The sequence below is a fragment of the Tyto alba genome, unplaced genomic scaffold (assembly GCF_018691265.1).
Source record: "Tyto alba isolate M040663 unplaced genomic scaffold, T.alba_DEE_v4.0 Super-Scaffold_6, whole genome shotgun sequence".
Lineage (NCBI taxonomy): Eukaryota > Metazoa > Chordata > Aves > Strigiformes > Tytonidae > Tyto > Tyto alba.
Genome location: NW_024881327.1, coordinates 5285154 through 5298306, shown reverse-complemented (window position 1 = coordinate 5298306; position 13153 = coordinate 5285154). Strand labels below are relative to the sequence as shown.

The window sequence follows — 13153 nt, the reverse complement described above, 5'->3', positions numbered from 1 at the left end:
CAGGAGCAGTAAACCATTCGTTCAGCTAAGGATCCCAAAATCACACTTTTTGAAAGACTTTTAGAGAAATAAAGATAGAATTCAATGGGCAAAATTAGGACTTTCAGGCAGCCTTCCTTGATGATTAATTTCATGTTTACTCTTACTGTTTTCTGTGTAGCCATTTTTTTCCTAATATCCATTCATTACTTTTTAGTTTTAAACTCTGTAAGTAGTTTTGCATCTTTTTCATTTGACATCATCTACAGTGGCTGAAAGCTGTCAGTTATCCAAAGATAAAGTACAAGAGTAAAGCAACAGGCTGTAATGACTTGAAGATAAACTCATGGACTAGTCAATGTATAATCAAATTATAATTACAGGAAGAGTTGAGCAAAAACTTTATCTGATATGCTGCCAGGTTGCTCAATGTGGAACAACAGCTACTGAAACCAAAATCACATTTCAAGGTTCAGTCTTAGATTTGAGGTAGCTAAGAGTGAAAATTATCAGTTCTGCTCTGGATATAACAAGATATATAGATGTATCTTATATTGCATATAGCATACCATATAAAAGCTCTCAACACCCTTCTTTCTGCTACTCACTACCATGTTGACCCATTTGTCCCCAGTCACATTTGGCTTTCAGAGGACAAATACCTGGCAAAACTACACTACAAATCTGTCTCTCTCCGAGTCCTGTGAAGACATAAGGCACCTAATAGAAGTGGTATGTTTGTTGCTGGGCTTGTCAGAAATGGCCTTATCAGCACTCATAAATATAGGGTGTGGGGAAGTGTTCTAGCTTTTTTGTTCTATTGATTATGTCTTGACCACACTACTTCCCACTTGTGCACAACTCAGGCTTATCAACACATGTTGGCATTAAGAAAGATTATCTACAAATTCTCCAATACCAAAATCCCTCAGACATCTGGACACTAATGGACCCCATTGATTTCTGCTAAGAAGTTCTCTACTACATCATGACTGTTAAATTGTGCTCATTGTTTAAATACAGCAACCAGGATGTATCAAGATTTAAAAATTAAAAAAAAAAAACCAAACCATTTTAGAAAAATAAAGTAAGAGAGAGAAAACAAAACTGAAGAAAAATAGGCTAATCTTTGTACTTACGAAAAGCTCTATAGAATTCTTCCAGAGCTAGGTGCTTGTCACTATTATAATCATCGTATTTCAGCAAATCGAAGAGAGAGCAGTCAGACAGATCCTTGCCAAACTCATCCCGTTTTATTACCTGACAAGAAAATTATAACCATGAAATTACATTTGAGCTCTTAGAGTTCTCTGGTATAATTAATTGTTTCTAATAATCATTTAATAGATCGTTTTAAGGTTGCTGTGGGGCAATGAACTGCAACTGTGTCAAGTCAGGGATTTCCAGTTACTCTGTAATTATTTATTGCAGTTTTAAAAGTTAATACCTTTAGGACAGACTCACTGAGATTACACAAAAGTTTTTAGAATATACAGAGAATATATATAATGAGCACAGACAAAAGCACTATAAAGATACTGTGAATGTTAAAGCTGATTTCACTTTACATGTATAGGAATGGCGATTAAGAAACATTCAAATATACTTGAGATGATAATTTCCCAAGTACACATGATGTGGTATCTTTTTCCTTTCAATCTAATTCCTAACCACAAAAAAACCAAATTCAGACATTCTCAAAAATAACTAAAATAAACTCCTATTCCCCAACTAATTGTAGCAACTTCTTACAGGCTCTTGACAAGCCTATTATCTTCCCAAATACCTGTTATAAAAGCAGGTGACCCAAAAAGGCCCCTGCTTCTCAATGGAGGCATATACACTGTGTAAATAGATCATAATTAATAGCTACTGGTTTTTTAACTCCAATGAACTTCACACAGAGAAATGTTAATTTGTGCATCATTTTGGTTTAAAGTCTGTATATGTTGTAGACATCTACCTCAAAATTCCATCCAAAGTATTTTTAAGATGTTGATAACCACAAATAATCAGAATTCTCATTTTACATGGCGCATGTATTAAAAACATTATCACATAATTGAAAGAATAAATGTAATGCAACTCCTTGTTGCAATGTTCTGTACCAGGCACAGAAAAAAAAATAGTATAAATACTTAATTCCTTTGTAAAATTATTACTCTTCCTACCCTCTACCTGTCTCCCAAAATAACTGCAAAATCATTACATTTGTATTATCATATGCTAGCTTCTGAAAAACAGGGAATACAGAGGCTTTTCTGTTTCAGTTGCTCTGCAAAGAAATCAGCAGGAATAGAAAGGAATGCATTCAGTTATTATTCATGTAAATACAAAATATCTAAGCAAATAATAAGAGAATAAAATGAGCACTAGAGGAAAGAGAAAAGATAGACACATTTTATCCTACTAGAAGTAATCCTCTATATATTAATATAAAAGCATTATAAAAGATAATAACCTTGTTAGTACATTAGAAAGTATGAAATCCATTCACAAAGATAAGAAAAATCACCACAATACCAGCTTTAGCTATTATTAATTAAAGATATACACTATGCTACCTGAATGTTAGTGCTAGCTACTTCTCATACTTTAAAAGCCTGTTTATTAAGTTCACATTAAACTGAATTAAGAAAAAATGAAATTGTGTAGATCTTACAGCTGGTATATAAAGGACAAAAATGCAGCCTGGGAAAAAAATAACTCTAAGCCCATTGTAGTTATACAAGTAGTACTAAAGGTATAACGGCATGTATTGAAAACTTCACTTTAGAAGAAATCTCTGAGATTTCAAGGGCATGAAATGTGCTTAAAATCACAGCTGGTTCATGAAAAAGGACACTTAGGGTGAGAAGCATTGTTCCTTTGCTTATTTTTCATAAAACATGGTCTGAAATAGTTTAAAACACCTGTTCCCACTAGCTTCAATTGTATAAACAATGATTAAACTTTACACCTAAGGTGGTGCAATAAAATATTTGTTAAAGCCCACCAACATCTGCTGCTGAATTACCACATTTTTAACTGCATATTAGCGTTCTAAGATTCAATCCTTTGTGTTGAAGTCTGGTTTATGATGTTTTTCATTTATAATTGGTCAACTTTATTTAAAATAAAAATAATAATAATTCAAAAAATATTAGCCAGAATGATTGAGATATTTCCAAAAATGATGCTATGGACAGATGTATTTTCCTGGCAGTCATTTAATTTTCATCTTGAGTAAACCCATCATTTTGACTACAGATATAAGACTCGATGTTTGTTTATATATAGACATTTTTATGCTGGCAATATACTTTGGGGTTCTTTGGAAAATTCACCCAGCTTTGACAAATTCTCCATATATGTCAGTGAGAACAGATTTTAGAAGGTACAGAAGTGACTTTATATCATGATTAATCTTAATTATCTGCAATTTGCTGCTAAAAGAGCTCTTCCAGTTTTTATCTAATAGGAATTCTCTTATGCTGGATCTAGGCATCTCCCAACTACAGTGTGATCCATGGATCAGATCAACTCTCTGATCAAAAGCAAAAATAATCTTTATGGAGATTTTGGTTGGTTGCTTTTTTACTCTTAAAGGGATGTAAGATTAATATTCTATCACAAGAGGTACAACTCAGAAGTGGTATTAGGGTATGGGGATTTGGATTTTGAAAAATTACCTGTTTCTGTAGCAGCATACAGTTAGATCAGCGTGACTGTAGTATGAAACTACAACCTATATGAGACTCTAGCCAAACAAACCTATTGGTCAACAGAGAAGTCATTTAGCAATTTATGTTAGCATCAAGTGTTTTAAAATCATCAGGGTCAAACTTCCTGTTGACAAGTGTCCCTAGCGCACCAGATGAGGAGACCTTTTTCTTGTTATTACTTTTTAACAGATCTTCACATATCAGTGAAATTCGATAAGGTGGAACATATAATGACACAGTACAAATATTCAAACAGGTCAAGAATAATTGTCAATATTGGTTTGAGAAGTAAACAGTGGAATTCACAAATAAAGACTATAAATATTTTTGTGTTTCTAAATGTTGTCACGACATGATATTTTAACACCATCTTCTACGAAATATAGCCTGTCAGACAACCCCATTTTTCATTTTCTTCTACTTATGTAAGGGTTTGATTTACAAAGGCAGCTTGCTAAACCTAACAGCTTCTTGTATGCATTTTTTAATTTCACACCCTACATCATTACAAGAGAAGAATAATATTATGCCGTATCAATAAGGCATATACTGCATGAATAATAATGTCAGTAATTGCAAAACCTGAAAAAATAGATGTCAGTAAGGAATCACCAACAGCTGAAACAATCTAGTGGGATTTTGAAAGTCTGGGGTCTCTTCCCAATCTTTTTCGATAATTTAAAAATAAATAAAAGGAGTAAATTGGCAGATGGTATATACTGTTGAGGTGAATAATAATGAGGAGAAGGACAGGCCAGCATATGGAATGAAATGGATCACATGGGCGGATGTTTTCAGGAAAAGGATCTGTGTTTTTGTAGAGCCAAATGTAAGGTTATTCACCTAAGAATAAGAACCTAGATCATACTTTAATGAGGATAAATGGGCCCTGGAAAGCCTTTTATCTGAAAAAAGAGGCAGGATTTGCCGTGGATAAGGAAGTCTCATAAATTCCAGGATCATTCTGTAGCCTAACCAACCGGTATGTTTTTCTGACATGTAACAAGGCAAGTAGGGGTAGAAAGGCAATGGTGGGACTGATATGCAAACACAACATTCTGTTTTGACTTGCATATATTAAAATTTAATGATGAGAAACTAGAAGAGAACTTTTCAAGTTAGGAAGGATCCATAAAAGTAATCAGAAGCCTGCTGAAGACCCTTTACATTAGAGAGCTGAGAAAACTCAATCTTTATAGGTTTGGGGGTATGTTTGTTTTGTTGTGTTTTTTTGTTTGTTTGTTTTTTTGGTTGTTTTTTTATTATTATTATTTTTTTTTTTTGTTTTGTTTTTGTGTTTTGTTTTGTTTTGTTTTTTTTAAAGGGAGACTAAGGATAGACCATATCACATTCCATAGGTACTTTCACAGGGGAAAAAAATAAATATGGGTGTTTCAACTTGGCAAACAAAAGTTAACAGGACAGGAAAAAAGAATAACACCTCTGAACCCAAAAAATAAAAGCTACAGAAACAATTAAACTTGAACCCTGGGACGCCAAAGTTCCCCTTGATGTTTTCAAATCTAGGCTGCACAGTTCCTTGCAGACATTATTTGCTTCAGACAAAATCAAGACATTACGTTTTTTTAATTAAAAGTGTAGGACAAATAGAATAAAAATCCATGTCTGTGATATGCAAGTTAGATTGCATGATGGTGTATCATAGATGTTCTAAGCCTTAAATTTTAAACTCTATTAATCTCTGTCCATGCAGGAGGGAAGAGTAAAATTCAAGAAAACTTATTCCTAAGCCTATTCTTTAACCCCAGCTTTTCTATTCCTTGGTTAAACTAAACAGACAGTAATTAGTTAGGGAAGATAGAAACAGACAAAATTTTTAGTGAGTTACATGCTAGAAAAAAGTTCTTTCTAAAATAGTTAAAGTCTGATTAAGATGACTTGCACAATTTTATGTTGTAACATACAAGTCATACATGGGATTATTTGATTTCAGGCTTCGCAGTTGAAAATTCATACCAGAGAATGTTCAAAAATATTTATGCTCATGAATTTTACTTTACATTTCCATAAAGACAGTGAAGTATTTACTTTCCATATCGTGAATAGGTAAAAGGTAAGACATACAGCAAAACTGCTGCTCTATTTATGTCTCACTGTGAAACCCCATAAATACTGAAAACTTAGAAACCTATCTAAATTTTTAAATTAAATATGGATTTTATAAACTACAAACTTTATCCCTGAGAACAGAAGGCTCTTTGAAACATGGAGGGCAGATTTGTTTTATTTGGAAAACGTATTTTTTAAAGATATAGCACACAAGTATTTACTTCCCATGAAACAGCACACTGTTAGCTAAATTCAAAACCTCTCAGGAATTTAGTCAGTACTTCTCCAAATTTCAGGAGACTGGGAAAAGTAATCTGATTAAAAATGACAAACTGCACATCGGAATAAATTGTTTCATTCATTTCAATTTGATTTCAGACGGCCACAATGAGGTCTGCAGATGTTATGAAGCTAGATTACAAATAACACATTTCCTTTATTAGTTAAGCTTACCAAAAATTTTGTCAGTCAGTGTTTTTTTGTTTGCCTGTGACTGATGGTCTCTATGTACTTCACCAAAGAACGTCCTACAGAAATACAACTACAAAAATTTCCTTTACAGTGAATACAGTGGTTCTGTTAATCTGTGTTCATCTTTCCTAAAAGCAACTATCTAATCAAAACAGTATTGCTCAGTGCTTGATCTACAGTACATCAAACATTGTGGGAATTGTGCTCCAAATTAATTCTGACTGCGCGAGGGGGTGGAAATTAAACTAATTGATCATTTATGAAATCAAATTAATAATAATAAAGTTTGTTAAATTGTTCCTTGCTTTTAACTTCCCTTAACCCAGTTAAATCAGTATTCTTAGTTTACCAGCATGTTCTGTAGGGCAGAAACACCATCCTTTATTTGGTGTCTACAGTAAAGCATTACCTTTGGAAATTCGAGGTAGAGTGAGCAAAGATATGGGACTTTTGCATCACAGAATGGGTCATGACACAGAGATCCCTGAGCAGACAGAGATCTGAACTAGTAAGCCCACCTGGAGTGGCATTAAAGGCATGAACTCAATTTCAGATAAGGGTATTATCTCAATACTGTCCCATCATAATTGAGTTATGCTGCTCAGGTATGAGGCTTCTCTGCAAACTAGTCCAATGAGTCACACTTCCCTGCTTTTCCACTTCCACATTTAGCAGGGGAAAGACCTAATCTGACTCAGATATAAATATGTCCTTAGATGTCTGCAAGTATAATGCTGAAGTTGTAGATGTCTAGCCCACGGTATAGGACCAAAATAAGTATCAGTAACACATAGATGGCATGGGTAAAATTCTCCACCTCAGAATTAGACCCAGAACTACCAGAACCCTGAGTCTGTGGCTTTGGAGCTAACCAACAGAAAACAATGTTGACAGGAGTACGAACAAAATCCTGCACCATTATACTTTTGTGTCCACTTTCAGTTAACACCAGCCCTTGAACCTACCCAGGAAATTAAGCTGGGTCCAGCTCTCTTTGCAGCCTGTTGCTGTGTTTCAGAGGACACTGTTTCACAGGACAGAATTTAAGAATCATTGAGCTAGAGAAGGAAGTGAAGAATAACTGCTTGGCTTAAGCTCAAAGTCACCGGCTACAGAAAACAATATCCTAGGTAACTTCCACTTCAGAAACCGTTTCTTCTATATTTTGCATTAACCAACCATTAGACTGTGCCCACATAAATCAGTGACTAAGGTCTTCTTGTTTAAAACCATTTATTCTCAGACTTTAGGCATAGACTTTGTTCCTAGCCAGAAACTGAGAAATTCATAAACCATCTAGCAGTTATATTTTGCAATGCATATACACATCTGAGGATCCTAAATGCTCCATTTGGACTGAAAAAAAGACTTCAGGTTGTCTACCCAGATATATGAACTAGTAACACTGTAAATACATATGCCAGGGTATTAACCTAATACCAAGAAATAAGATAGAATAAATCTCATTTACAAGCTATTCATAGCCCTTTTTTCCTTGCATGCCATTCCAGTAGCTAAATAACTAAATTATAATCCTGCAGAGTAACTGAATTATCAGTTATGCAATAAAATAATGGGAAGTGCTTCTACTTGATAAAAGCAAAGGCAGGAAACACAGATCAAGATATTAGGGTTTAGTACTGTGATTACAGTGTGTGTAAGGTCTATCTCACTATTGACCCCTGAAAAGTTCTCTCTTCTTTTACCCCAATTTTAAAGTTTCATGTAGAATTCTTATTTTTAATCTAGAGTTGAATATAGTGCATGTTCAGTTTTTCTTAGATTAGTGATAGTAAAAATAGATAATACAACCTAAATAACAAGGTATTCCTAATTAATAGGCAGAAAATAAATAGAACTATAGTTTAACAGGCAAAATATGCTTCTGCCTATGCCCCATGTAGGAAACATCAAAGTTGATTAAAAATGCAAAAAGAGGAGATAGGCTTATTATCTCTTCTCTCAGTTCCAAGTCCTCCAAATAACATACAGTAATACCACTGATAAGATACAAAATCAAAAGTCATAAAGGCAAAAATTTAAAGGCCAGGGCTCCACAAAGTATTTTGATCAGAGTTGGAGAACCCAATGCTGACAGGGAAGATTTACATTAGTAGAAGATGTGTAAACAAGTACCACAAAGTATCAGCTGGCAGAAAGTGCAACAGTATTATCATTAATACAGAAATAAAACCAGAAAATATTGTGGTTTGGTTGTTTGTTTGTTTTGTTTTGTTTTGTTTTTTTCTTCTTTCAGATCTCAGTGGCAGAATGTAGGGAACACAGTTTAGGAATCTTAATATTTGAAGGAAAAGATAGAGCCATAATTCAGGCCAAGTTATTGCATAAAAAAGGACACACATCTGTTCTCATTTCACAAAGAAGCAACAGTTTGCCAGCAGATATAAAACCTGACAGTAACTGAAGCAAATCTGAGAAAAAATAAAGAACAACAGGAAGAAACTAATTAAAATGTTATCTTACCTACACTTTTAGCAGCAATTAATGCTGCATCTTACAAATAAATTAAATGTATAACTCCTTCAGATTACATTTTTTTAAAGTTAATATATAGTAACCAATCTCTCTGTAGATACAGCTCTACTCATCTACGTATAGTGTATTCTTCCTAAGCATGTCATATTCTTCAGATTTACAGATAAGTACACATACCTACAGATAGCCATGAAGAAAACTGTACTTAATTTTCTACTTAAAATTTGTTTCTCTTTCAGTACATTTTACATTAGAAATTTTGAATTAGAATTTCTCTTTCAGTACATTTTACATTAGAAATTAAATTAGAAATGTAAAGATAGTATATATGCATATACACACCCCCCCAACCCTCCGCATTTATCTACAAACACACATGGATATGTAACACTATTCAAAGGTTCATTATACTTTATGAGAAATTGTATTTCTGACATCACTTGCAACTGAAGCATATTAAACAGATATGTGAAAATGTCATATTCAGTCTTACAGTAATTCCCATAAATTAAAGTTATCATTCCTTGAAACAGTGATGAACTTCGTATATTTCCTGAGAGTGAGTGGTTCACTTGACTGTTTCTTAATGGCTTTTGCTTGGTCTCACTAATTGGAATTAAATGACACTGAGAAAACAGCAAAGTATAATGCAGAAGTAAGGATGAGTTTGTATAAAAATGTAACGTATTTCCATTTTTCTTACGTTAACATTGTAAAAAAAATAAATATATACAGGTATTTAGAACTACACATATTAGTTAATAAATAAGGATCCCAAATACTTTCTTTGACTCCAGAAAATAGATCATTAAACAGCAGGAATGGAAGAAGAAAATTTATTATTATTATATATTCAACTTGCTTTCATACTATATTATCTCCCTTTTCTACAAAATTTTGCTTTCTTAGCTCATTAGTACAAGAAATAAATAGAAGGAAAGCAGCTCGAACTCTAATCCAGTATAGTTTACTTCACCTTCACAAACAGAAGGAACTTGAACTTCACTGTTGAGCAAGATCAAGTATTCTTAGAGTTTATGTAGCTCTCACTGATGTTAATCCAAAAAGGCTTACTGTTCAGAAAACTGTGATTCCACCATCCAAGAATAACTGCATTCATCAATGAAAAAACACATTTTATTCCCATGTCTCCCCATAACACTTCTGATGTTTTTTCTCTTCTATACAGCAACAATAATATAGAGTAATCAAGCAGTCTACAGTACTAGAAACACTGACATTTCATTTATAACTTTGCATTAAATTTCAGTTTGCTTTTCCATAAGATATAACAGATAAACAAGTGAGTCTGTTAACAACTGAATATTCATAGCTAACCAGAAAAATCAAATATTCTCTGTTATTTTGGATTAATTTAAATTCTTTCAAAGTGCTTTAAAAACAAAAAAAAAAAACATCACTGGTCCCAGTACCAATCACTAAGGAATGCCACTCATCACTGTTGTCCACTTGATGAACAGCTCAATGTCTGAGTGGAAAGCAGTGATGAGTGGCATTCCTCAGGGGTTGGTGTTGAGACCAGCATTGTTTAACATCTTTGTTGGCAACATGGACAGTGAGATTGAGTGCACCGTCAGCAAATTTGGTGATGACACCAAGCGTGTGGTACAGTTGACACGCTGGAGGGACGGGATGACATGCAGAGGGACCTGGACAGGCTGGAGAGGGGGGGCTATGCGAACCTCATGGAGTTCAACAAGGCCAAGTGCAAGGCCCTGCCCAGGGGTCGGGGCAATCCCAAGCACAAATACAGGCTGGGAGAGGAGTGGATGGAGAGCAGCCCTGCGGAGAAGGGACTTGGGGGTATTCGTGGGTGGAAATCTGACTATGATCCAGCAATGTGCACTTGCAGGCCAAAAAGCCACCCGTGTCCTGGGCTGCATCAAGAGCAGTGTGGCTAGCAGGGCCAGGGAGGGGATTCTCCCCCTCTGCTCTGCTCTAGTGAGACCCCCCTGCAGTGCTGGGGCCAGCTCTGGGGCCCCAGCATCAGAAGGACACGGACCTGTTGGAGCAGGTCCAGAGGAGGGACATGAAGATGATCGGGGGGCTGGAGCACCTCCCTTATGAGGACATGCTGAGAGTTGGGGTTGTTCAGTCTGGAGAAGAGAAGGCTTTGGAGCGACCTTATAGCGGCCTTCCAGTACTTAAAGGGGGCTACAGGAAAGATGGGGAGGGACTCTTTTATCAGAGAGTGTATGGATAGAACAAGGGGTAAAGGTTTTAAACTGAAAGAGGGAAGATTTAGATTAGATATCAGGAAGAAATTTTTTCCTGTGATAGTGGTGAGGCGCTGGCCCAGGGCACCCAGAGCAGCTGTGGCTGCCCCCTCCCTGGAAGGGTTCAAGGCCAGGTTGGACGGGGCTGGGAGCACCCTCGGCTGGGGGAAGGGGGCCCTGCCCGGGGCAGGGGGGTTGGAACTAGATGGTCTTTAAGGTCCCTTCCAACCCAAACCATTATATCATTCAAAACAAAACAAACTTTTGAAGGAAGTACCCCACTTTTGTAAAAAATCTTGCAGATATTTTGCATTTATGTTAGACCAGAGGTGATGAAGTTGATGAATATTCTGCCTAATTCATAGCTCACACTTCTGGAAGGGTAGATACTCTTTCTGATTAGTACCTACTTCTCAAAACAGAGTGGTCAAAAAGGTTAACTTCCTCAGTAAGTCCTTTCCAAAAATCAAGCCATATCTGACTTGAAAATATAGGATTTGGAAATTAGAACATTAAATCAGTTACTCAGCAGTGAAAGCAGTCAAGTCAGAGAAGAATGTATACGGGCAAAAAAATGTTCATTTAGCATGGTGAGATTATGTAGCATGGAGCTTCATTGCTGACTACCTTGTCTGACTGTGTAATGGAGTTATAATTATTTTTTAACTGTAATTCTGTCTTAGACTACAGAGTTATATCCAGATGCCAGAGTTGTTTAAATAAAATTAAAAAATAATACCCTGACAAGTTTTAATTTCTTGCTATAATACTTGAAATATTTTTTTAAAACTTTCTCACTCTTTGAAATAGCTTTTTAAATAAAAAACTCTACTTTTGCTTTGTCTGGAGAGGAATATTTGTTTCTCTTGCATCAAGATGCAAATGCAAGAACCTTATAATTTCTGATCCAAAATACATCAATAAAAATTGGACTGTTGCTGTCACCATTTCCAATCTCCAACTGATTCATTTCAATTTTACATTAGGTAGGATGACTATATGGACACCTATGAGAAAAAAAATGCAGTCCAAGAGCCTGATTGCACTCATTGCACAGCAAGATTGAGGAGATGTAAAATTTAAGATGCACTAAAAACTGAAGTTCAATATTCATGTGAATATAAATTAACTTCAGGCATCCTTGTTGTTTTCTACAACAAATATGTTATTTTTCATATGCCCTTATTATGATTAAACTTAAAATGCAGACAGGAACTATTATTTATGACAGGTCTTCAGATTTCAAAATTTTGTCTGTACTGTGAGCACAAATGAGAAAAATTCTCATAATCCTGAGAACATTTAAAAAAGTATAATAAGGTCTTCCTGTGGTATGTTGAGTCTGGATATAACCCAGGTACCCATCAAAACCATTCCATCACTGCCCTCCTCAGCTGGACAGGGAAGAGAAAATATAACAAAAGGCTCGTGGGTTGAGATAAGGACAGGGAGAGATGATTCACCAATTACCGTCATGGAGAAACTTGGATAAAAATCAATCAATTTATTACCAATCAAATCAGAATAGGACAATGAGAAATAAAACCAAATCTTAAAAATACCTTCCCCCCACCCCTCCCTTCTTCTTGAGCTAAACTTTACTCCCAATTTCTCTACCTCCTCCCTGCCAGTGGTCCATGGGGATGGGGCACGAGGGTTGTGGTCAATTCATCACATGTTGTCTCTGCTGGTCCTTCCTCCTCAGGGGGAGAACTCCTCACACTCTTCTAATCCAGCGTGGAGTCTCTCCCACAAGTGTCAGTTCTCCATGAACTTCTCCAATGAGAGTCCTTCCCACGGGCTGCAGCTCTTCATGAACTACTCCAGTCTGGGTGCCTTCCACAGGGTGCAGTCCTTCAGGATCAGACTGCTCCAGCATGGGTCTCCCCCAGGGTCACAAGTCTTGACAGCAAACCTGATCCAGCATGGGCTTCTCTCTCCACAGGTCCACAACTTTTGTCAGGAGCCTGCTCCAGCACAGTCTTCCCATAGGGTCACAGCCTCCTTCAGGCATTCACCTGCTCTGTCATGGGTTTGTTTTTTCCATGGGCTACAGGTGGGCGTCTGCTCCACCATTAACCTCCACCATCTGCAGAGGCACAGCCTGCCTCACCATGGTCTTCCGTACAGGCTTCAGTGGAACCTCTGCTCCAGCACCTGCAGCACCTCCTTCACCTCCTTCTTCACCGACCTTGG

At 36.1% G+C, this 13153-nt stretch overlaps 1 protein-coding gene across 2 annotated transcripts in view; it reads right to left on the bottom strand.

Annotated features, from left to right (window-relative positions):
* Nucleotides 1-13153, bottom strand: part of FSTL5 (follistatin like 5) — a 330515-nt gene that overhangs the window by 136342 nt on the left and 181020 nt on the right. For both annotated transcript variants that reach the window (XM_042808092.1, XM_042808093.1), the window contains exon 6: nucleotides 1119-1239. In XM_042808092.1, the coding sequence (XP_042664026.1) occupies nucleotides 1119-1239 (121 nt within the window). The remainder of the gene's footprint in view (nucleotides 1-1118; nucleotides 1240-13153) is intronic.